At 43.2% G+C, this 26,424-nt stretch overlaps 1 protein-coding gene across 1 annotated transcript in view; it reads right to left on the bottom strand.

Annotated features, from left to right (window-relative positions):
• The window catches only part of LOC116521105 (sodium channel protein type 5 subunit alpha-like), a 286,693-nt gene that overhangs the window by 252,445 nt on the left and 7,824 nt on the right, over window positions 1–26,424 (bottom strand). Inside the window, exons 2-3 of the mRNA XM_032235761.1 lie at window positions 11,846–11,935; window positions 8,061–8,189 (exon numbers count right to left, since the gene is read on the bottom strand). Coding sequence (XP_032091652.1) covers window positions 8,061–8,189; window positions 11,846–11,925 — 209 coding nt within the window. The 5' untranslated portion in view covers window positions 11,926–11,935. The remainder of the gene's footprint in view (window positions 1–8,060; window positions 8,190–11,845; window positions 11,936–26,424) is intronic.

Raw genomic sequence — 26,424 nt, 5'->3', positions numbered from 1 at the left:
ATTTGTTTAATGACCATTCAAAGTTACTGAAAAATGGGATTTATGACCAATAAATCAACAATTGAATCAACCAATAAACCAACAATTGCAGCATTCCCATGCGCACAAGATCAAAATTTGGTTGCTTGGCAACAGGCATATATTTATATTTACAGCATCACGGGTCATATGATCACCATTTGCAACCTTCCAGCCCACTTCTGACAAGCAAAGTCAATTAGGGAAACCAGGTTTGCTTAACATCCACATGATTCACTTAACCATTGTGGCAAAAAAAGATGCTAAAAGTGGACCAGACTCATTTAACAACTGCTTTGTTTAACAACAGAAATGTAGAGGACTACCCGCAATATGGGTCCATGCTCACTGAAGCCTGCTGAGAATTAGGACAATCCCCCGGGTTGAGAAATGAGTTCTCTTGTGGTAAGAAGGGTGGTCAATACATTTAATAAAATAAAAATAAATTTAAAAATACACTCAAGATGGCAGCTATAATTACAGATCACAGCTTTTTTTTTTTTAATGAGCAGAGCTTTCAATGCATGGCCATGGCTTCAATCATCACTTTTTTGCAGCAACATTTGTATCCATCCCTTGGGAGAATCTGTGTGTCCTTAAACAGTAAATCTAAAGGAATCCTTAAAGAAGTGTTTCTAAATTCAGCTATGGTATTTCTGTCCAGGTAACTGGATATCAAAAGCTTCAAATGACTCAAGAAACTTAATATTATATAGGCACTCTAAATATCTAGAATTCTATTGAAAGAGGGGGTCCTTTATTAAAATAGGAATTAGCTAAGGTTTTTTGTTTTTTTAATGAGTTGGTCTCTCTCTGGTGGTCTTTTGCTATTAAATACAGGCTTTCTCTCTAAGGAAATCAATAGTAAAGAGCTGGATGTAAGAGGCAATTTTGTCTTATTGAAGGTACTTGAAGTTAAAGCTTATGATCCCATTATGTACTTGCTAGAAACTGAATATTCAGAAATGAATCAAGTTTTAAAATCCAGGCAGAATTGTCCGAGTGTCATTTTCCATACTTTTCCTTCAAAAAAAAAATTTTTTTTTTAAAAAGAGGATTGAGGTATTTTTCTTTTCCAATCCCTCCATTATGGCTTTGATTTCCTTCGGCTGTTTTCCTAACTTTTTGGAAACTCTCAATGCTGAACTGGCTGACACTGCCCTTTGTGACTTTTTTTTTTAGAATCTCAACAGTTGTCTGGCTCAGGATGTTGCTATTTCACTTCCTGCTAAGAGGGCCAAAGCTGCAGCTGATCCAGGAACTTAATTCTTCTGTTTTGTTTCAGTGGGTTGGGAGGAGATATATGGGACTTAAATCGGATTAAGAATTTGCTTTGAAGAGAAGATAGGGGCTTTTGCACTGCAAGCTAGCAAGCAGCAAAGATGGGCAAACCAATCTATTGGCAGCAGCCCCTATAGGTAGTCCTCGACTTATGACCACAATTCAGCCCAACATTTATGTTGTTAAGTGGGACATTCATTGTGAGTTTTGCCCCATTTTACAACCTTTCACTGTTAAGTGAATCACCGAAGTTGTTAAGTTAGTAGCAAGGTTGTTAAGTGAATCTGGCTTCCCCATTGAGTTTGCTTCTCTGAAGGTTGCAAAAGGGACCACTTAACCCCGGGACACAGCAACCATCATAAATATGACCCAGTTGCCACAAATCTCTGATCACATGACCACGGGGATGCCACAAGGGTTGTAAGTATGAAAAATGGTTATAAGTCACTTTTTTTAGTGCTGTTGTAACTTATAAATGGTCACTAAATGAGCTTGTAACTTGAGAACTGTAATTACTTCTTGGATATTTTCTTGGCATCCTGACAGAAGTATATTCCTTCATGTATCACATAATCAGGGAGACTAATCAGAAAAAAATGTCTGGGTTCACACATGCCTTACTAGACTGTGTAAAGACCTAGTGGCTAACTAAATACAACATGTTTTGATTTGGTGGTTTTTAACCACAGTTTTGTCTTTTCTGGCATTGCCTATTGATTCTGCTCAGTTGGTGGTTCTTGCATTGTGCAAGCTTGAAAACCACCATAGAAATGTTTTCACTCGGATCCTCTCTCCATTGGTCTTTATACAGTCCTTTGGAGACCACAGCAGGCTGGTTGTAAGCTCTATGAAGTCTGCATGAGCTCTGATGTTAACTAAATGTTCACAAAGACACAATCCAGGGCTGTTGCACATTAAGAGAATTCTCATTCAGCTAACTTTCATTTTAGGTCTGGATCATCTTGCAATGGTATTCTGTAGCAATTTGAACAGTTAGGTGCCTTTTCCCATTTTCCAACCTTTCTTACCCCAGTTTTTAGATTATATTAACAGAGTTGGAAGGGACCTTGTAGGTCATCTAGTCCAACCCAACATCAAAGAAGGAGACCCTAGAATATTTCTGACAAATGGCAGTCCAATCTCTTCTTGAAAGCCTCCAGTGATGAAGCTCCCACAACTTCCAAAGGCAAGCTGTTCTATTGGTTGATTGTTCTCACTGTCAAAATTTTATCCTTATTTCTAGGTTTCTAGAATCTTTCCTTAATCAGCTTCCATCCATTGTTTCTTGCCTAGCTTTCAGTTGCTTTGACAGCCCCTCAAATATTGGAAGACTGCTATCCTGTCTCCCCTGCTCCTTCTCTTTACTAGCCATGCCCAGTTCCTGCAACGGTCCTTCATATGTTTTAGTCTCCAGTCCCCTAATCATCCTGGTTGCTCTTCTCTGCACTTTTCTAGAGTCTCAACATGTTTTTTTATAGTTGGTGTCCAAAACTGGATGCAGTATTCTTGGTGTGGTTTTAATGAATTGGTTGTTAATGAATCACCGCAATTGCTAAGTTAGTAACATGATTATTAAGTGAATCTGGCTTGTCCATTGACTTCGCTTGTCAGAAGGTCGCAAAAGATGATCACATGACTTTGGGACACTGTAACTGTCATAAATAGGAGTCAGTTGCCAAGCATCTGGATTTTGATCACATGGAGATGCAGCCACAGTCATAAATGTGGAAAACAGGCATGTTCCTTTTCTCAGTGCTGTTGTAACTTTGAATAGTCAGTAAATGAATTAAGGACTTCCTGTACTGAACATTTTCCACTGGAACTAACAGCCGACTAGTCTCAAAGTGCTGAACTTTTTAGGGACTTAGCCTATTATCTAAAAACAATCTAGAGCGGCACCATAGTCCTCTTCTATGAACTTGACTAGACTATGGCACATAAATCTGCATATTTGTAACTTCTCTTGCGGGAGCTGCACTGGCTGCATATCTGCTTCTAGGTGCAATTCAGGGTGCTTCAAGTCCTACATAGTCTGGGAACTGCCCTGTCCTAAGAACCAAGGTAGGACCAAAAAGAAGGGCCTCCTCCATGGTGGCTCCCTTCCTGAGGAGCATCATCCCTGCAGAAATAAAATTGGCCCCCAGTTTGACACTCCTTAGAAAAGCTTTGAAGACATGATTTGGCCAATGGGCTGGTAACCTCAGGGTGATGTGGAGCCTATAAAGTAGTTGGTTTGACTATTATTGTTGCGGGGGATTGGTGGTTCATTGGGTATTGCTTTGGGGTTCTATTTCTGTAATCTGCCCAGAATCACCATGAGTAAGTTGGGGATGGGTGGGATATATTTTCTTAATAAATAAATAACTTTTCTAGTAGCTTAGATGGGCAGGAAAGGTCTCACCTGCCAACTCAACTATCAGGTGCCAGTAGTTATCAGGCTAGAGAATACACTCCCTCATGGGGCACATTTTATTCCAACTCTCCCAGTATGAAGGAAATCTAATACATTATTTTATTAATTAAATTTATTAATTTTCATTAATGAGTAATATGCATTTCTTCTGCCAAGCTTTAAAGCATTAACTACTCTAGCAACTTATTTTATTTGGATCGATTTTTCTTTTTCTACTTTGTATTTCTTGTTACTACTGTATAAGCTTTACTAAGTCTTGGAATAAACAGAAAGGCAGGGTTTAGATTCAGCAACAAGTAATAAAATACAGTTACTTCAGTCAAGAATGAAGCCAGAGAACAGGCAGAAGGATGACACTTGCATGGTGAAGTCATCATGTGAACAATTATGTACACACTTCCTGACATCTAAGACAAGGGCATAATTGTCCCCTACAGGTTGTTGTCCCATCTGAGTTATTCTGAAATGGATTTTGCTCATCTTATAGCTTCTTTGGTCATTAGGCTTGAATTTATCCTATTTCCTCAATCATCGTACTTGAACTCAGCTGATGAGAAAAACATCAGGTCTTGGGGAGATAGATAACTCACGTCGAGTGAGGAAATAGTATTTTGCTTAGATTCCCGTCTATGTGTCAGATCAGGAGAGAGCACTTAGCCTTGGAGAGCTGCAGTTGCTATAGCAACAGCTATAAGGTATTTGGTTAGGACTAGTGCTAGGGTGAATGGTTGTGGTACATTTTGTACTACCTACAAGGATGGCTGGTTCACTATCTGGAGGAGTGCAGAAAAGGGCAACAAAGTTGATCAGTTCATTAGGGGAACCAGAGGCTAAAACATATGAAAAATGATTGCAGGAATCGAATGAACAGAAGGTGACAGGATAGCAGCGTTCCAATATTTAAGGGGCTGTCACAAAGAAGAGTAGGTCAACCTATTCTGCAAAGCACCCGAAGGCAGGATAAGAAGCAATGGATGGAAACTAATCAAGGAGAGATCCAACTTAAGAGAAATTTCCTGACATTGAGAACAATTAACCAGAGGAACAGCTTGCTTCCAGAGGTTGTGGATGCTCTATCACTGGAAGTTTTCAAGAAGAGATTGGACAGCCATTTGTCTGAAACAGCGTAGGGTCTCCACCTTGAGCAAAGCTTCTAAACAATAGGGGCAATTTAACAGAAGAAACAATGTCATAAAAATGGTGGTCCATCCACAATGTTTTCAAACAGCCATTTGACAGCAGTGGTTAAAATCCACTATATATATGAAGTGTAAGCACTTATGGGCTTTTTACAACCTGTGGACTTCAACCCCCCCGAATTCCTTAGCCAGTATGGGCTCAGTTAAGGAATTGTGAAAGTTGAAGTTCACAGGTTGTAAAAGGACCATAGTTGACCACCCCTGGTGTAGCTGAATGAGATGTTTATGTTCCTATGGTTATGTTACTACTATGTTACATGTTATTCATGTAAGATTGTGGGATTCAAGCCCATTTGGTCATTTTCTTGAAGGTTGACATAAATTGAATTTACATAGAACTGATATTTATCTACACCCAACCAAACTAAGGTAAGGAAAAACCCCCACAAAAATTGGAGCTGTGGAATCAAGAAGGAAAAGAAAAGAGATAGGGGAAGTATTGAGAAAAACTGTAAGAGAAAAACTGTAACTAAGAAGGACAAATATATTTAGTAGGGGATATGTAACTCCTTTCCCAGATACAAGAGTTATACAGCCTTTCTAACACAGAGAGACATGATTTCTTAGACTTTAGGAAAGACTTGGGATCTCAAAAGTAGGATCTGGGTTGTTGTCACTGTTACCGACTCCCAGTTGTCCCAGTTCAGCTGAACTGGTAATGGTGGCTGTGGGAGGTTCCGCCCACCCACCCAGACACTTCTGTGCATGCACATGCGCGGGAAAACCGATAGTAAACTGGTTAGGAACCCACTACTGGATTTCTTAGCATTTGCTATTTTAGACTTGTTATCTTACCCTACCTAATGTTGGGCCTGATTTTTTTCTACAGGTTATTATGCTAAGTTATTAGTTGAATCTTTAAAAATGAAAGGCTGTGTCCATTGCAATTCTGGCTAACCAATTTTAATATGAGAAAACACAGAGGACAAAGAGGGAAGTAACTGCAAATAAAAGGCAAAGGATAAAGTCTCAGGATCCAATCTGAGTTTAGTCACCAGGACTGGAAAATTATTCTTCCAAGCTTTTGGAAACAAGCTGGACCCATGTATCTCTCTCCAGAATGTATACTATAGGTAGCACAGGTAGTCCTTAACTTACAACATTTTGTTTAGTGACTGTTTGAAATCACATCAGCACTGAAAAAAGTGACATAACTATTTTTCACACTTACGGCCATTGTAGTATCCCTGTGGTCACATGATTTACATTCGGGTGCTTGACAACTGTCTCACATTTATGACGGTTGCAGTGTCTGGAGGGTCATGTGATTCCCTTTTGCGACCTTCTGACAAGCAAAGGCAATGGGGAAACCTGATTCATTTAACAACTGTGTTGATTTGTTTAACAATGTGGGGAAAAAAAGTCGTAAAAAGGGCAAAATTCCCTTAACAAATTTCTCACATAACAACATACATTTTGGGGTCAATTGTGGTCTACCTGTATTTATATGGTGCCTGGCTGTGTGCAACGTTTAGTTGTTAATTCACTTAGTTCAGTTTAGTTTACTTCAGTCAGTTAGGAATTACTAATTTAGCTAGTAATTCCTCACGGGCTTGTTGTTGCAGTCAAACTCAAGAATCTTTATCATTCTCACAGTGGTCTTGCCAAAGTTATAGCTGACTGCCTTTTGCAATTCAGCCACAGTCCATCTCAATGAGGTGTCGTGTCTGGCAAAGAGGAATAACATTGACATGACAAGGCAAAGTGCACCATAGAAGCAGGATTTTAATGAAGGTTTGATAAAGCTTTGAAGGTGGACGATGGGACATCTGGCTAAATTAGTTGTTTTGCTTTGATGCACATCCAGAAGTTCCAAAGGAAAAAAATTCCATGCCCCTCAAATTTGTACTCACTGAAATTTCTGATATCACTTCCCAGTCCTGCACATTTTTTTAAAAAAAATATTCACTCTGGTTTAAAGAAGTTATTGTTCCTAATAGGGATTTTAATCCCTTTCATTTGAAAGATCTTCTGAATAGCCCTATGTTCAGTTGATTCTCATAGAGTTGCAGTGGATTTGGTGTTAAGGTTTTAGGATATCCCGCACTTAAAGTACAACTGTATTCACCTATAGGTCTAAACTGTGATTTCTTTGTTTTATTGAGTAAACCACAGTTTGCTTGCTTCACATTACAAATAAGCCAAAACCAGCAAGCCACATGATGATTTAGTACAATATGGGAACCATGATAGGCATAAACTCTTTCCTGTCATAGGTTCAATTTCATAGATAGGAGAGATAAGGATTTATACCAATTTAGCAGTGAAGGTTTTTCCAATATAGTGCTGAAAACTACACCAAGAGCTATCAAAAAGGTTGAATCATGGCAACTGGACAAAGCTTCATCAGTCAAAATAAAAAATTAATTAAGCAGATAGTCAGATAGTCGTTGGAATGCACCAACTCTTGCTACGCCAACTACAGGGGTCTCTCCCCAAAATGTATTGCAATGTGTCAATGAAGACTCAATCACTGAGATAATTTCTATGCCACAAATTTATAGCAGCATTTTAAACAGAGGGATTTTGACTGTAATCCTCTCCTTTTAAAACTACATTTCCCTATACATTTGTTTCAGAATGGATACAGAAGCCAAGCAGGTTGGAAATTGCTAAGAAATCTATTTAAAGAATCTGGTCTAGACTTCAGAAGAAGAATCATCTGAAACTTGACACTCTGTCAAAGTGTTAGAGAAAAGATGCCAATAGCTAAGTCAGCCTTTAACATGTGCCAAATGTTAGGATGCACTATTCACTGTGGCTGATATTATTGTTCCTAGTAAAAGTGCTCTGGAATATGTTTCATTTAATTATGAATTTCCTTTGTAGCAAGTTACTCATTTTACTTAGTTAAATAAGTTGCCAGCAAAATCTAAAGCACCATCCCCAAGCATGTGTTTGTCAGATGAGTTGGGATGATCAATTCCCTATGCTGACCAGGGATTATGAGAGATGTTGTTCCAGGCTATCTGGTGAGAAGAGGAATAGCTGATCTAAAGAAGTTAATTCACTTCTTTCCCAAAATTATCAATACAGAAAATTAATTCTTTAGAAAGGCATGGGTGAGCAACACATATTATCATATCATAAAACTTCAATAAAGCTCAGTCCAGGGAGATGGAGGGGAAAAATACAGTAAAGTTACTTACGCCATGATGATAACAGAAAAATCCAGCCAATTCCAGGGGTCTCGAAGGAAAGTGAATTCAGTCATACAAAATCCTCTGGCCAGTATTTTTATCAATGACTCAAATGTGTAAATGGCAGTAAAAGTTTGCCTATAAAGAGTTTAGAGTCCAAGAAAAAGAGTGAGAATATTAGCAAATGGCAGGACAGAAAAAATGCATAAATATACACCGGTCTTTCAATATCTAGTGAACTGCCTAACCTAATAGCCAGAAAAACAGAATAAAAGAGTTGGAGAACAGGTGGACTGACTTTTCTTTGTGGCAGCCCCTCAAATATTGGAACGCTGCCATGCATTCAGCTCCCGACACTGCCTAAAACTATGCTTGAAATTGTCACTATAATTGTTCTCTCCGTATACAAATAGACATGATAATATGGAAGTTTTTAAGAAGAGACTGGATATCCATTTGTCCAAAATGGTAGAGCAGAGAATTAAGAGTAGGAATAACCTCCAACTATGTTATTCTGTTATTCTGTATAATATATTTATGAAAATGCTGCTACCATATTCCTCACCATGTTTCCATCTCTGTTCATCCTTAGTTTTAACCTAGAGCCTGCCAGCTGCTCTGGAACTACAATTCCCAATATCCTTTGTCACTGGCCATGTTGTTGTCTAAGGTTGTTAGGAGTTCAATTCAATAACGCCTATAGGAACTCACGCTTCAAAATGCTTTTAATTTAATTGAAGCTGAGATTGAACAATTTCTTTCAATGGACATGTTTGTAATTCCATTATAAACAGGCTAGAAGTGCTGAAAATCTATTGTTAATTTATTTTTGTGCTGTAATATTTTCACTGTGATTTTTTTTGCTACTGGCAAAGCTAATGCAGCTGTGTAATTGAGATTTGGCTTGCTGTTCCACTGGTGCTGATCGTCTAGTCGCTTAACCAAAACAGAAGCGGATTGACTACTAACTGAAACTCAGCAGCTCCTGATTTGCCACTTGAACACAACCACACAAACATTTGCAGCAAGCTGACCCACTTTTCAATATGGGCAATTTGGCAATAAATGAAAGTGAGCTGTAGGCTAGGTTGCATTGATTCCTACTATCACTTTAGTATGAATCTTCCCTATATTGTGCCTTCAGGATATTTTGGACTTCAACACCCATTTACCCCGGCAAGGTCGGTTTGGAAAGCATAGCAGCATGTTGTCCATACATCATAAAAAAACAAGTTGAAGACGATTGCCATAGTTAGGAATAAAATTGAAAACATGATTTTGCAGAACAGCAACTTTCTCTTCCCTATCACCACTGTTCATCCTTCTGACCCAACAGTAGATAACCATCAATTATAGTTAGTATTTGATTTTCTTCACTGTGCATTCTTTTCACCATCATTTTCAAGTTGTTGTTGATGTTCAGTTGCTAAATCTTGTCCGATTCTTCATGACTCCATGAATCCATAGCATGCCAGCACCTCCCTGTCTGCCCAAATTCATGTTCATTGTTTGATGATACTATCTAATCATCAACTCATCCTCCGCCATCTCCTCCTCCTTTCTTTCCCAACCTCAGGGTCTTCTCCAAGGATTCCTATCTTCTCATTTGGTAGCCAAAATATTTGAGCTTCAGCTTTAGGATCTGGCCTTCCAAAGGACAGTCAGAGTTGATTTCCTTTAAGACTGACTGATTGGATCTCTTTGCAGTCTAAGGAGAGTCTCTCAAGAGTCTTCTCCAACATCACGATTTTCATTTTCAGGTACCATGCCCCCAAAAGGGTTTTTTTTAAAAAAAACAAAAAACAAGAAATACCTCACATCAATTCTATCTTGAATTTACACAACTGCAAAAGTTTGCTACTCCTTTTACCCAATCTTCTAAATCAGCTTTCTCCAAAAGATTTCTTCTAGCTACACCTTGACTTTGAGTCCCAGAATTCCCCATCGGCATAATAAAGCAGGATGTAGAATTCTGAGAGTTGCAATCCAGCAACCCCTCTGAGGGACATGGGTGCTTTAGAAAGAGGAAATATAAATAAATAATATGTAGAGGCTGCATGTGTATTTGTATGAACAGGAAGTCCTCAACTTAGGACAACAATTTGGCCCAAGACAGTTGTTAAGTGAGTTTTGCCTCATTATATGACTTTTCCTTCCACAGTTGTTAAATGAATCTCTGCAGTTGTTAAGTTAGTAACACAGTTGGTAAGTAAACCTGGCTTCCCCATCAGAAAGTCACAAAAGGCGATCACATAACTCCTGGACAATGCAACTGTCACAAACATATGCCAATTGCCAAATATCTAAATTTTGATCATGTGACTACGGGGACGCTGCACAGGTCATAAGTGTGAAAAACAGACTTAAATGACTTTTTCAGTGCTACTGTAAGTTTGAACAGTTGCTAAACGAATAGTTGTTTAGTCAAGGACTACTACTTGTATACTATGCCTGTGAGAAACACAACAAGGGCAGCTTTTAAAAACAGATCTTGATCACATGCAACTGTAAATCCGGTTAATCTTCCAAAAGAGAGGAGAAATATGCCCCGTTTTACAGGATTTTCACTGCGCCTGGAAGTTGGGACTGCCTCTAAGATCCTGTCTGGAAGAAGGGCATTTTGTCCTCTTTCCTTCTGGCGCCCATAGTGAGGAGCAGATGGCTGTGTTTATCATCCATCAGTCAAAAATAAAAAGTGTGTTCTGGTTGGTGCAATGAGCCACACTAATTGTTTAATGCACTGCACTTAGATTAAGCCTTTGCATCTGGTATCCATTTCAGTAAGAACTTGCAGAAGTGCAGGCTTGGCGTACCGAACCTTCATACAAGAGGTAAGTTTCAGAAGTATTTATATATACAAATCCAAATTGTTTCATTCTGTCACTCCAGCATTACCTATTGATGAATAGATAGTCAGAGTTGATCCTTATCCAATTCTGCAAAAAAGTATTTCTAATGTCTGGCAGAGTGATGTGTCTCTAACCCCAGCAGTGACTACAAGTAGTCCTCAACTTACAACAACAATTTACAAACTCAAAATTTCCATGGCTAAGCAAGGCAGCGATTAAGTGAGTTTTGAAAACCATTTTTTGGTGTTTTTGCCATTATTGGTAAGTGAACCACTGCAGTTGTTAAGTGAATCATGTGGTCATTAGATGAATCTGGCTTCTCCCATTGACTTCGCTTGTAGGAAATTGGCTGGGAAGGATACAAATGGTGATCAAATGACCCGGGGACACTGCAACCATCATAAATACACACCAGTTGCTAAGTGCCCAACTTTTGACCACATGACCATGAGGATGCTGCAATGGTCATATGTGTGAAAAATGGTCATAAGTCACATTTTCAGTGCTGTTGTAACTTTGAAGAATCACAAAATGAATGGCTGTAAGTTGAGAACTATCTGTAGTATATTATCTGCAGTATGTACTTTCCAAATTCCATTAAGGGTAAGTGTGTTGTTAGCCTTTAGATTACAAACTTCTCTGAGAAAAGTCCACTTCTCTAAAAGCTATATAATTTATCTGAATCAATTGTGTTTTGTCAATGCACTTGAGATACACTCTGACAAAACACAATTTAATCATATATTTTAATAGATACTAATTCCATTTTAGTTTTCAATAAATTTTGAATTTATGATTTAGCATCCCCCACACTAGAGAATATAAATAAGGTGGTTACAAGAACATGGACAGTTCTCACATGCCCACTTCCCAACTTAAATTATAGGCAGCAGGAGTCTATTATGCAAATTCAAACAGAAAATAAAGTTCTGAAAAGATACTTACTCCACGTATTTATTCCACGGAGGAAGTTCGGACCACGCCATGAATACACAGTTGGTTAAAATAGTGCACATAATAAACATACTGAATAATGTGGAAGTATGAGTTAAGGAAATAACTTTAAAGGAGTTTTGAATTTTAAAAACATTTTTTAAAATGAGCTCTTCACACTTTTACTGTTATGGCTCTGCAATACTTTTCCTGTTTCACAGCTTTTATTCATCCTTTCCATAAATAAAATGCAACGGTTGGATTTGCTATAGACATATGTACAGTATGTATGTATGAGTACAGATATGCAAAGTTATACAGATATAACTTAGGTTGAAGTTTACAGAAAAACACATAGTCAAGAGAATAATTCTTAAAGCAAAGTCAGTGATCAAATATTGCAAATATTATCTAGTTGGTTATTGAATATTATTCGATATGTTTTTATATATACAAGCTTTTCTCAAATGAAATCATTTCTTTCAGGAAAAAAAATACCTGTAGTATTTATATCATTAAGACCTCTGCTCTCTCTGGTGAATTCAAATGTGTATTTATTTTATTTTATTAAATTGCTAGTGAACTTCTGCTCTAAGAATCCTTCAGATTTGGCCATTATGGGTTAATTGGTTCAGCAAGATCAGGAAGGTCTGACAGATACATATTCAAGTGAAACTTAAGACCTGGTGGTTAATTTTTTTATGATCTATCATTCAAGTTCTAATAAATCTATTGCAACCAGGAAGAAAGGAAGGAAGGAAGGAAGGAAGGAAGGAAGGAGGGAGGGAGGGAGGGAGGGAGGGAGGGAAGGAAGGAGGGAGGGAAGGAAGGAGGGAAGGAGGGAGGGAAGGAGAGAGGGAGGAGTTTATTGTCAATTGACCGTATCAAATACATAAAACTGATACAAAAATACAAGTTGATACAAGGAAAACAACAAAACATGTTCATAATACACTGTGACCCCTACAGTTAACGCCAGTCTGATCTACCTATTCAATTCTCTTCAAAAGGATCTTTGAAATGAAACATGTAATCTTACTGATCAGAAATCCTTGATGCTCTCTGAATTTGGTTGTTTTCTTTCAGGTGTTTCGTTACCCAAACTAGGCAACACCATCAGTGCTAAAAGGGTTTGCACTTCTAGCACTGGTGATGTTATCTAGTTGGGTAACGAAACATCTGAAAGAAAACAAGCTCAGAGCGCATCAAAGACCTTTTGTTTCAACTCTGAGCTACAAATATTCTCCTTTATCAAAATACACTTTCTTTTCAATAGAAACTGTAAGTTTCCTTTTTATTGCAGCCTAAAAAAATCATTGTAGATGAAGTTGAATCCAAATGTATATTTTCAGTAAAAACTGATTTTCCTACTCCCAAAATGTTCCTGGGGGGGGGGGGGTAAAGGGGGGGGTAGAGCCTTACAAAATAGCCAAGATTAGATTCTCTTAAAATACATTTTAATAAGGTCCATGTTGAACGGGAACACAGGTGTGGTGCTGCCAATTCAGCATAAAAAGAAAATGAAAAGGATTCATAAAGAAGAAGAAGAGGAGGAGGAAGGAAGGAAGGAAGGAAGGAAGGAAGGAAGGAAGGGAGGGAGGGAGGACCAAGCAAACAGAAGCCTGCTTAGAAGAATAGGGTTCTCTTTCACAAATGATTATAAGTGGCACCCTAACTAGTGACGCAATTGGTATATAAGGGGCCTTGGATAAGGAAAAGTGACAGTTCCCTGCCCCAAGTAACTTACAACCTAAATTTAGAATAGAAAGATGACAGAAGAAATAGGAAATAGATAACAGAGGATGAAGGTAAGAATGTACAATGTATGTGTGTGTGTGAGAGAGAGAGAGGGAGGGAGGGAGGGAGGAGAGACACACACAGAGAGAGATCTTCCCCAATGTGGTGCCCAGTGGCAATTTTGGGACTTTTCAATTTCTTTATAAACATGAAAACTCAATGAAAGTGATGGGACTGCACCTGCCACATATGAACAACCAGATCCACATATGAACTGTTCAATTAGGTACTTTAATCCTCCTGTCTATTTCACAGGAATCTTTTCAGACTGGTGGTTTGGGAATTCAATGGCATTCAGGGGGAGGGTTGTCAGACCTTGCCCTCTTGTGCTTCTGCAAAGATTCCAGACTAATTCCCCCTTTGACTCCTCCCCTGGCTCAGCCAGTCTCTCTCTGGTTGGTATAGCCCTGTACATTGTTTAAAAATATTGCAGTTTCTTCTCTTCTTCCAAAAGACACTTGAGTTGTTGGATTAAAACTTACTGGTCTAGGGAAGATAAGGACTAGCCTCCTGTAAAGAGGCATGCTGTAACTGGTTACATTGTCTAACAGGCTAGACCGAAAATGTAAAATGGGGCAAAACTCACTTAATAACTGTCCAAGAAATTTTGGACTCAGATGTGATTGTAAGTTGAGGACTACCTATAACTTGGTATTTACCAAGAACTGTTGACAATATCAAAGCAGCCCTGTGCCCTATTTAATTATTCCCAATTTGGCTTAATTAATCAGTGGCCACATCCATCTGCCCACATGTCCTGACTTCTTTTTATACCTGATCACACATAAAATGAAGCTGGATTATGGCCGTCCAATCTTCCATCCCACCCAAAACAAAACCCCACTATATACAACACAATTATCTCAATGGCTGAAAGGTGAACTTTTAAGCAGGGGTATGCCTTTCCTTTGTTGGGGGAAGAAATAGAAGTAACCGGATATTATTTTTTCCTGCCCAATATCTACTCTCAAAAACCCACTGGGTTGCTAACCTAGCCTGCTAATTCCCACATGAAAACTTAGAAACTAGTAATTGGACTCAGGAGTAAAAACAGTAATCAAAAACATGTTATTCCCCTGGGATCTATCTCTCCCGATGAATAGCTGTAGAGAATTGCAGATGGCCAGCATCACTTTCTGCCATCATGACTTGGTGAACGCTTATTTTTATAATCTAGGTAAGAAGTTAGAGATTTGAGGTCCCAACTCAGCTCCTGGGGAGTGAGTCTCTCACTTTTTTTACTCTTCCCAACAAAGGAAGTCACTTTCCTAACACGCCTTTCTCATTGGTGAGAAAATAGGATATCAGAAGGAAGCAAAATGATTGCAACTCCTGTAGGGAAAATGGGAAGAAGTCAGTGTCCTTGTGGGCAGAGAAGTCGGTATCCTTGTGGGCAGAGAAGGATTAACAAGCACATTATTTGAAGCTGATTGCCAAAATCGGTGTCATCTACTCTTTATGTTGAGTTTAGCTCCAAATATGAAATAACTGTCAAGCACCAGGGGACTCAGGCGGTTCAGGAAGTTCAAATCGGCATAAAAATTTATTGCGAGCTCTTTACAAGAATCTGACCAACTAGTCATTAAGAGAAATGAGTGGGAGATAAGAGAGGTCTTTAGGGTGGGCTGCTCTCTTGCAGGCATGCAGGTACTCAAGACTTACAATGCGTTTTACAATAACCGCGATTCAGAAATGCATTCTGATTAAGGATACACACAATATTTATTTTAAATAAAATATTAAACACCATTCTCTCTTCCTTCCATTCTTCCTACAAGACAACTCTTGACCATGAAAAGATTAGCCATTCTAATCAGCAGCTAAGCAACAACATTCAATCACAAAAGCTTAAAGAGGTACAGGTAGTCCATGATCTACGACCACAATTGAACCCAAAATTCCTGTTCCTAAGTGAAACAGTCATTAAATGGGTTTTGATCCATTTTACAACCTTTTTGAGACAGTTGTGAATTGATTTATTACAGTTGTTACATTAGTAACACGGCTGTAAATTGAATCTGGCTTCCCCATTGACTTTGTTTGTCAGAAGGTCGCAAAAGTTGGTGATTCTGGGACACTGAAACCATCAGACATATGTGTCAGTTGCCAAGCATCCAAATTTTGATCACGTGACCATGAGGATGCTGCAAAGGTTAGAACCATAAAAATGGTCATAAATCAGTGCCATTATAACTTTCAATGGTTACCAAATGAATGATTGTAAGTCAAGGACTACCAGTATCAACTAGAGCCGTGGTGGTGCAGTGGTTAGAATGCAGTACTGCAGGCTACGTCTGCTGACTGCTGATAGTCAGCAGTTTGGCAGTTCAAGTCCCACTGGCTCACGGTTGACTCAGCCTTCCATTCTTCCAAGGTGGATAAAATGAGGACCCAGATTGTTGGGGGCAATAAGCAGATTCTGCAAACCACTTAGAGAGGGCTGGAAAGCACTGTGAAGTGGTATATAAGTCGTTTGCTATTGATCTTATAGATATGGAAGGACTTCAAAAGTAACTGAGTCCAGGCTAATGCTGATGAAGGAACCTTATGTTCCTTTTGACCATCCTGACAAGTTGTTATTCTCCATGAAAGATTATCTTACCTTGTAAGATCATTTGTGTCAACATCAATACTCCTAGCAGAAGAAAGTTCTTAGGTGGACTCAGAATAACAGAATTGGAAGGGACTTTGGAAGTCTTCCAATCCAATGCCCTGTTCAAGCAAGAGACCCTCTATGATTTCAGACAAAAGGTGTCCAGTCTCTTCTTAAAATCTCCAGCATTTGAACACCCATAACTTCTCAAAGAAAGTCATTCTACTGATTAATTGTTCTCACTGTCAGGAAATGTCTCCTTAGTTGCAGGTTCATTCTCTCTTTAGTTTCCACCCATTGTTTCTAGTCCTGCCTTCAGGTGCTTTGGACCCCTCTCTTCTTTGTGGGAGCCCCTCAAATATTGGAACACTGCTATCATGTCACCCCATAGTCCTTCTTTTCACCAGACTAGACATACGCATTTCCAGTTAATGTTCATCGTATGCTTTAGCCTCCATCTTGCCATTCAACCTCCTTACCCTACCATCCAAACCAATAGAATTTACTCCATCCGCTACCTGACAGCCCTTAAATCTTTCATGACAAATGTCATAAAATTAAATCACATCTCCATGCAAAGCATAAGCCATTGTATCAGGCCTTCTGACCGGAATGCAAGATCTATATAAAGAAATGTAAAACTGACCTTGGGGGAAGATATCAGAGAATCTGCTTGCATAGTCCAGAGACAGAGAGAAGCTTAAAAAGATACTTAAAATAACACAGCCTTGATATTGCTTGGTGTAACATGGAACAGAGAGGAATCTGGAAAAAATTTTGAGATCCTTTTATTCAACCTTACTAAACAACATTCCTGGAATCCTTAATGCCTTCTTCTTGACATATCCTACCTAAAGGGTTGACACCTACCACAATATTGTTAGATTTCCCCATCACTACTAATTCTAAGCAAAATTTTTACACCTCTCTGTTCACTGTTGTGTGCACATCACTTTCTTGAGCCAGTCAGTGTTCTTTCTAATTACCCAGTAAATGGGAGCTAAAATGACACATGAATGGTTGTTAAGTGAATCTGGCTTTTGCCATGGCTTGTTGGAAGCCAGCTGGGAAAGTTACAACTGGTGATCACACGACCCTGGGACCGTGCAACTATCATAAGTACATATCAGTTGCCAAGCATCTGAATTTTGATCAAGTGACCATGAGAATGCTGCAGCAGTTATAAGTGTGAAAACTGGTGATAAGTCACTTTTTCTGTGCCATTGTAACTTTGAACAGTCATTAAACAAATGGTTGTAAATCGAGGATTACACGTACTCAGTAATTCAATTTCTTTTTATTCTTCAGTTGCCGGATGATCATTCAGGGCCAGGAAAAAACAAAGATAAAAACCCGATTGGTGCATGGTGCCCAGGTGAGTAGCAAAACTTCCACTTAGGGCAGGGGTCCCCAATCTGGGAGCTGAAGTTCACAAAGCCGCCAAGGTTGGAGTCCCTTGCCCGAAGAGTAATGATGAAGATGAGGCACAGCAACCTTTTTCCACTTGGAGAGAGGAGTAGATATCAAGATGTGAGGAGCAAGACAGGAATTATTTTTAAAAGGGAGCCATCTATCCTGCAGCTGCAAAGGAAGCCTGGACAATCACTAGCCTCAAATTGTATAGTGTCTGCTGCTTGAGCAGAGGGTTGGACTAGAAAACCTCCAAGGTCCCTTCCAGCTCTATTCAGATTTAAGTGCTACTGAACTGTCTTTGTAACATTTCCCCTGGACTTGAAGTCTTGAGTCTAAGAGGATTTTATCTTCATTGTTCTGTGATGAAACAGCAGCCTGCACAAGAGGCAGACGGAGCAGAATAATGAGGGCGGTGTTGTGTTGTCATGTTGTAAATCCCACCCCTTTTATACATGCACACATATACAAATAGAGTGAAGATTACAGCACAATGGTGTCTCGTTCTGACTAAAGCAGCAGGATCTTCAAGACACATTCCAGTTCATTTATTTTCTTATTATGCTATGGAACAATAAGCATTGCAAAGGAAGGTTTGCTCAAAGAAAAAAAAAGAGTTCAGAGATATATTTTTTTAACAGTAGAATTGAGGGAGGGGTCACTGCTGGTATATTGCCAAAGCCTGATTGGGCCAGAGACTGAGGGAAATTTCTTTTATGCTTTGTCATTCCCTGTTGGTTCCCAGTTTCCCCTCAGTCTTTGGTCCAAACACTGGTTTTGGTTCCCCCGAGGAGATATTTATTCAAGATTTCTCGGTTCTGGATTAATTTGGCTAATTGACTTACTTAAATTCAACTAAATTACAAATTGAGCTGCTGCCATATGATACTGGGTTTCCGGCTTGCCTGTGTGCTGGGGAAGATCCATCCGGACTTCTCTACCCTGCCCAGGGCTTGGGAGCTCTGTACAGTCCCTGGGCCAGCGGGGGTGACAGGCTCTGTCCTTGCAGCTCCACAGGAGGGCTGCGAAGAACGATCCAGCGTGGCGCGGCTGCCCTTCCATTCAGCAAGCCGTGCCTGAAGAAATAACTCGCAGCAGCTCTAGTGGCTTAGAAATCGGTGCACGAGCTTCCCTCGGCACCGCCATTTCAAAGGCAAGCTGTAGCTTCTCAGCTAAGCTGTGGATTGAAGAAAGGAGCCGAGCGGTTGCAAGGTGCGCAAAGGACAACTAGGCAAGTCACACCGCCATTAAATGAAGTTTTCAGTGAGATGCTCAAGACCTCCGGCAGCCATTTTAAGGCACGCATGTGGAGGTGGCCATTTTGAGGCCCGGGCCTGCATCGTGGCCATAAATCGAGGCCGGCAGGTAGCATTGATCATCTTGTAGCCCCTGCAGCTCCTGCAAGGCTGCGATTCCCCCAGGCATCTTAGTCAGCCACAGCCTTCTCATCAACAAGGCCACCTGAATGATATGGGTGATTCCAGGCCCGACAGAGCCCTAGCTCCAGGGGAGCCCCTGGAGCACCCCCTAGCAGGGGATTTGGATAGGCCCAGGACACAGGCGGCAGCCTCTAAACCTTCTGCCGCCAAGCGCCCTTCCAGAGCAACAGTCCGGGATAAACTTAGGCACCAACATGCCCTCAAAAAGAGAGTAGCAAGGGTGGAGAAGCAGGCCTAGGCAGCAAGGCCCTCCTCTTCTGCCAGATCCAGGTCACCAATTAGACCAGGATCCCATTAATCGGCCTCCCCTCCCAGGAGTTTCAGTCCATCCTCCCCTTCTATCTCTCCTCCTAGGCCATGTAGGCAAACCAAACAGGAGATTTCCCCTTCCCCACCTGCATCTCCAAGGGTGATTGAGGAAAACCAAGGGGATCCATTACAGGGTTCGTCTCGTGACTTCCTTCCAGCTGCCATCCTTGCTCCCCAAGCACCCCTTCCAGGTCCCTCCAAGAATGAGCTTGATGATTTGGAACTCCTTCCTGAGACTATTAAACGCCTTATATCTTCTGCCATCACTAAAGGTATTGCCACTGGCCTAGCTCAAAGAGCCACCTCTTCTCAAACTGAGATCAGGCCTCGTTCTGATGTTAGACATCCCTCTTCTACCTGCAGGCAGGAGAATCCTAGGCCCCCTTCTCCTTCTGTAGTGAGTGAAGGGTCTATCTTGGGGGAGGAGGTCCATCAAGATACGAGATTTTCAGAGGATGAGGACATCGTTCCCCCTGACCTTCCGGCCTTTCCTGGTCTCTTCTCTCCTCCTATGTTTAAAACCTTATTACATAAGACAAGAAGGACCACTAAAATAGGCACAGGAGACCCTGATGTTCCCAAGCCAAGAGATCCCAACCTGGCCATGTTTTATAACACTGCCACCAACAAGGAGGAGGTCCCAGCCCCTCTTCTATTCTTGGAGGTAGTGAAAAACCAACGGGCACGTCCCTCTACTCTTCCCAACCCTGGGAGTAACGACTGCCACTTCTACAACATGGAGCAGGCCTTTTCCCAGGCCCTGCAGTTGTCAACTGTAGACACCCCAGTGGCTGCCTTAGCCATGGCCTCCACAGTAGTGTCAGGTGATGCAGTCGACAAGTTAAAACCAGAGGACAAACGTGTGGAACTTACCTTGCGTAAGAATTTCACTGCTTCGGCTGGGCAATTAGTTCTGCGGCAGTGGCCTCCTATTTCAACCGCACCACTGTCATGTGGCTACGTCAACTGTAGGACCACATCCCGCCTCAGGATGAGCACCTGCTACAAGATCTCATGAAGATCATAGCTGCCACGCAGTTCTTGGTGGACGCCACTCTGGATTCCATCAAATATGCATCCTGAGTGTTAGCTACTTCAGTGACTTCCAGACAGCTGCTCTGGCTCCACAGTTGGCAAATGGACAATAAGTCCAAATGGAACATGGCAGCGGCCCCATACACTGGCACTAATCTTTTTGGCAAGTGTCTAGACCCAATTCTCATAGAGAATAAAGACAAGAAAAAGGTCCTGCCTACCAATGCAAAGAAGCCAGACACTCGCCCTTCCCACTACCATAGGCCTTCTTATAAGGCTCCTGAGTCTGATTTCCATCAACGTAGGTTCTCCCCCTACAGATCTGATAGACAAACTCAATGACCTTATTACCAGGACAGGAATAGGTTCCAGCCCCAGTCCAGGCAGCCCTTTCATGGAGGGGGGGCGGCCCTTTCCGCAAAGGGAAATGACTCCAACCCAAGTCTTCCCATAGGTGGCCGCCTGGAACACTTCGCGGACAGAGGGGATCAGATAACATGGATGCCTGGGTCAGGTCGATCATCAGGTTCAGCCTACGCTTGGAGTTTCTCTCTCTGTCTCTGACGTTCTTCAGGACCTTTTTCCTGTCTTGGGATCCAGTCTGTCACTGCCTCATGTCCCTGGCCATTCAACATCTGCTGGACATTCAGGCAGTGGAGGAGATTCCGAAGGCCGAACACGGGTTGGGTCATTACCTCTTTGTGGTTCTGAAGGCCTTGGGGTGATGGAGGGTGATCCTGGACCTCAAGTGACTCAACCGTTACCTGGTTTACAGGCAGTTCAAAATGTTGTCTCTCAGGTCCATTCTCCAAGGGATCAGGGAAGGAGATTACCTAGCATCAGTGGACTTAACAGAGGTCTATCTCCACATCCCAATCTTGCCCCTCCATCACAGGTACCTGATATTCTCTCACAAAGAGCTACATTATCAATACCATGCCCATCCCTTTGCTCTCACCTTGGCCTCTAGCACCTTCACGAAGGTCCTGGCAGCATTGGCGGCTCACCTACGCTCCAACCCTGTAAGACTCCAATGCTACCTGGACAATGTGCTCGTTCAGGCCCAAACACACTCACAGGCACTCCTCGACCTGCAACTTACCATTCAGACTCTACAATCCCTGGGATTTTTCATCAACTTCCGCAAAAGCCATCTATCTCCCACAACCAGAATCCTTCATTTGAGGGCGGTGATAGATTCCGTGATGGGTCTTGTTCAGCTCTCTCCAGACCGCCTCTGCAGCCTTCAGTCCCTAGTGCATCAAGTATGCACAAGTCAGTCTGTTTCCATCCTGACCTTAGCACATCTTCTATGCAAGATAGAGCCGAGGTGGCGCAGTGGTTAAAATGCAGCACTGCAGGCTACTGCTAGATCAGCAGTTCAGCGGTTCAAATCTCACCGGCTCAGGGTTGACTCAGCCTTCCATCCTTCCGAGGTGGGTAAAATGAGGACCCGGATTGTTGGGGGCAATATGCTGACTCTCTGTAAACCGCTTAGAGAGGGCTGAAAGCCCTATGAAGCGGTATATAAGTCTACTGCTAAGTCTACTGCTATTGCAAGATGGTATCCTGTATAGGGATCGTTCCCTGGGCCCGTCTTCATTCCAGGCCATTCCAATGGACTCTCATTCCGTACCAACACAAGCGAATGAGCATGACAATTTGTCTCAACCTGGAGGTCCGTCTGTCCTTGAGATGGTGGCTGTCTCCAGCCTTGAGATGCAGCTCCGAGTTCTGGGAGCTGAACAGAATGACAATCACAACAGATGCAAGCTTCTTTGGTTGGGGGATCTGATGGACTCCCAAGTGGTGCAGGGTCAATGGACAACTTCAGACCTGCGCCACAATATAAATTGGTTAGAACTGAAGGCAGCCCGCCTGGCCCTCCGGCACTTCAAAAACTCAATAGTGGGCCACCACCTGCTCCTCTTAATGGACAATGTGGCAACGAAAGCTCACATGAACCATCAGGGGGGCACACACTCCAGGAGCCTGTGGCAGGAGGCATTGAAACTTGGAGAGACAGTTGAAGTCGGTTGTGTCGGAGCACATCTCAGGCATTGCCAATCATCAAGCCAACTGGTTTAGCCGCAAGACCATCGACCATTGCAAGTAGCAACTCCAGCGCAAACTCTTTCTCAAGATCTGTCAGCGGTTCAGCACACCGCTGGTGGACTTGTTCGCAACACTGACGAACACCCAACTGCCAAGATTCTTCACATGTTTTCCGGCTCGGAATGCGGAAGGGACAGACGCTCTCAGGAGCAGATGGCCGCCCAGCTCTATGCCTTTCTTCCCCTTCCTCTCATCCCGGGGACCCCGAGGAAGGTAGTGGTAGAGAGGGCAACCATTATCCTCATTGTACCATATTGGCCCAGACGGCCTTGGTTTGCAGACCTAGTCCAGCTCTCCATCTCACCTCCATGGAGGATTCCTTGAGAGGAAGTTGCCCTGTGCCAGGGGGTCCTGCTCCATCCGGAGCCCCAGTGTTTAGATGTTTGTTTAGATGTTTATTAACATTTGTAGGCCGCCCTTTTCCCTGAGGGGACTCAGGGTGGCTCACATAAAATCAGGGAGGGGGAATACAAACAATAACGTAGACACATATAATAAAAGTAATAAGCAACATACATTCATCATTCGGGAGGGGCGGCTATCCTTGTCCCCAGGCCTGACGGGCTAGCCAGTTCTTAAGGGCTGTGCGGAAGGCCTGGACGGTGGAGAGGGTATGAATCTCCACGGGGAGCTCGTTCCAAAGGGTCGGGGCTACTACTGAGAAGGCCCTCCTCCTTGTAGTTGCCAGCCGGCACTGGCTGGCCGATGGAATACGGAGGAGGCCTAATCTATGAGATCTAATTGGTCGCAGGGAGGTAATTGGCAGAAGGCGGTCTCTCAAGTATCCAGATCCACTACCATGCAGGGCTTTATGGGTGACTAATAGCACCTTGAAGCGCATCCGGAGATCGACAGGTAGCCAGCGCAGCTCGCAGAGGATAGGTGTTATGTGGGTGAACCGAGGTGCACCCACAATCGCTCGCGCGGCCGCGTTCTGCACTAGCTGAAGTCACCGGATGCTCTTCAAGGGCAGCCCCATGTAGAGCACATTGCAGTATTCCAGCCTAGAGGTCACAAGGGCCCGAGTGACTGTTGTGAGAGCCTCCCGATTCAGGTAGGGTCGCAACTGGCGCACCAGGCGAACCTGGGCGAATGCCCCCCTGGTCACAGCCGTCAGGTGGTGGTCAAACGATAGCTGTGGATCCAGGAGGACTCCCAAGTTGCGAACCCTCTCTGAGGGGTATAGAATTTGACCCCCCAGCCTGAGTGATGGAATATTGATCGAATCTTTGGGAGGGAAGCACAACAGCCACTCGGTCTTTTCTGGGTTGAGCACAAGCTTGTTAACCCTCATCCAGTCCATAACGGCCTCAAGGCCTCGGTTCATCACGTCTACCGCTTCATTGAGTTGGCACGGGGCGGACAGATACAACTGGGTATCGTCCGCATATTGATGGTATCTGATCCCGTGCCTGCGGATGATCTCTCCCAGCGGTTTCATGTAGATGTTGAATAGTAGGGGGGATAAGACCGAGCCCTGAGGCACCCCATATGTTAGGGGCCTAGGGGACGATCTCTGCCCCCCCACTAACACCGACTGCGACCTGTCCGAGAGGTAGGAGGAGAACCACCGCAACACGGTGCCTCCCACTCCCACCTCCCGCAGTCGTCGCAGAAGGATACCATGGTCGATGGTATCGAAAGCCGCTGAGAGGTCAAGGAGGACCAGGATGGAGGAATGTCCTCCATCTCTGGCTCTCCAGAGATCATCGGTCAATGCGACCAAAGCGGTTTCTGTGCTGTAACCGGGTCTGAAGCCTGACTGGAAGGGGTCAAGTGGCTCCACTTGACCACCTGGCACTTGAGCGGCGCCTCTTGAGAAATGCTAACCTGTCCTCCTGAGTCATAGCGACCATTGAGGCCTCTAGGCCACCATCCACCACACGAATCTACAATTTGACATGGTCAATGTTCACCTAATGGTATCTGCCCAACCGAGGCTTCGGTTGTGCAGGTCCTAGACTTCTTGCAGAAAGGTCTGGATGGGGGTCTCTCCAATAATATCCTGAGACATCAGGTGGCTGCTCTGTCTTCGGTCCTCACCGGAGATGAACTCCCCCCTCTTTTCCATCTTCCTTTGATAAAGAGGTTTCTAAAGGATGCAGCCCACCTAGGCCCCCTCCGATCCATAGGTTCCCCACATGGGACTTGCCCCTGGTTTTGCGGGCTCTAACTGGGGCTCCCTTTAAACCGTTACAGACGATCCACTCCGTTTCTTATCTCTCCAGGTGGTTTTCCTTGTTGCGGCAACTTTTGCTCATCACATTTCTGAGTTGAGGGCCCTCTTGTCCATGGACGATCTATATCAGTTTCAGCATAATAGAGTGGTCCTGCGCCTGGGCTCTACTTTCCTCTCAAAGGTCAATTCCCCTTTCCATCGGGCCCAAGAGGTCACGCTTCCCAACTTCTATCCTGCTCCTTCCAACAAGAGGGAATGCCTCTGGCATGGTTTGTCCACTGCGCTCTGTGCATTTATCTCTGGCGTACGGCGACCTTTCGCAAGTCTGAAGCCTCTTCATTTCTTTTCAGCCCGGTTCTCTGGGAAGTAGGGTTTCATCTGCCACTATTGGCAGGTGGTTACACCAAGCGATCTCCACTGCCTATGACTCCTCAGTCCAGTCTCCTCCTGCGGGGGTCACGGCCCACTCCACATGGAGTGCCACTACTACTGCAGCGTGAGCCACTAGGGCCATGAGGACATTTGTTAGGCAGCCACCTGGTCATCCCCGACTCCCTTTATACAACATTACCGAATAGATTCCTTCGCATCTGCTGACGCATCCTTCGGGCACAGAGCTCTTCAGCAGGTAGCAACCACCCCTTCTCCTGGGTCTTAGTCCCTCCCTGGGACTGAGCTTGGGTGCCTCCCAGCAGTGACCCCTCCCTCAATTCTACTGGTAACGTTTGTTTTAGGTAGAATTGAGGGAGGGGTCACTTCCCTCCCGAGTAAGACTTAGTCAGCTAGTCAGGTGAAGGGTCGGGTGGTCTGTGGTCTGTTTGTTTTTTTGGCAGATTCGTACTGTGGCTTCGAGGAAACTGGGAACCAACAGGGAATGATGAAGCATAAAAGAAATTTCCCTCAGTCTCTGGACCAATAAGGCTTTGGCGATATCCCAGCAGCGACCCCTCCCTCAATTTTACTTAAAACGAACGTTCAGGTAAGGACCAACATTCTTTCTCTCTCACACACATCTGGCACTCTGCTTCTGTCAATGAAAACTTCTTCTGCTTTTAGCTATAGCAGTGGTCCCCAACCCCCGGTCCGCGGACCGGTGCCGGGCCGTGGAGTACCTGGCACCGGGCCGCGCAGCGGCCGAGGGCCATGATCGCTGCAGCGGCCGGGGAACATGATCGCTGCAGCGGCCGGGGGACATGATTGCTGCAGCGCAAAGGCTCCTGGGCCGTGCACAAAAGCTCCTGGGCCGTGCGCAAAGGCTCCAGGGAAGAGAGCCCCGCGCAGGTACGCTATCAATGTGTCGTCGCGAACAACGCCCCCCCACCCCTGCGCGTGCTCAGCGGGCCATGGTAAAATTATCAAAGGCTGACTGGTCCGCGGCGATAAAAAGGTTGGGGACCACTGAGCTATAGCATCAGCAATTTCGTTAATCGGGTTTAGCTGAACAACTGAAATGTGGGATCCTTGGTGATCTCCTCAGTTGATAGCAATCAACACTCAGATGAGCAGAGATTAATACCAAGATCAGTACTAAACAAACCATTAAAAAGTAAACAATACCCCAAGCAAGGAACCATCAACTCAGACAAACAAGCTAACAGTAAACCACAACCTAATGAAAGAACCAACTCCCTCCAACACTGACAAGGCAAGCCATAAAGAGAGCAAAGCCTTCTAGCACTGCTGATGTTACCTGATTGGGTAACAAAACATCTGC

Source organism: Thamnophis elegans, chromosome Z, assembly GCF_009769535.1.
Source record: "Thamnophis elegans isolate rThaEle1 chromosome Z, rThaEle1.pri, whole genome shotgun sequence".
NCBI lineage: Eukaryota > Metazoa > Chordata > Lepidosauria > Squamata > Colubridae > Thamnophis > Thamnophis elegans.
This window is presented reverse-complemented; position numbering and strand designations above follow the sequence as displayed.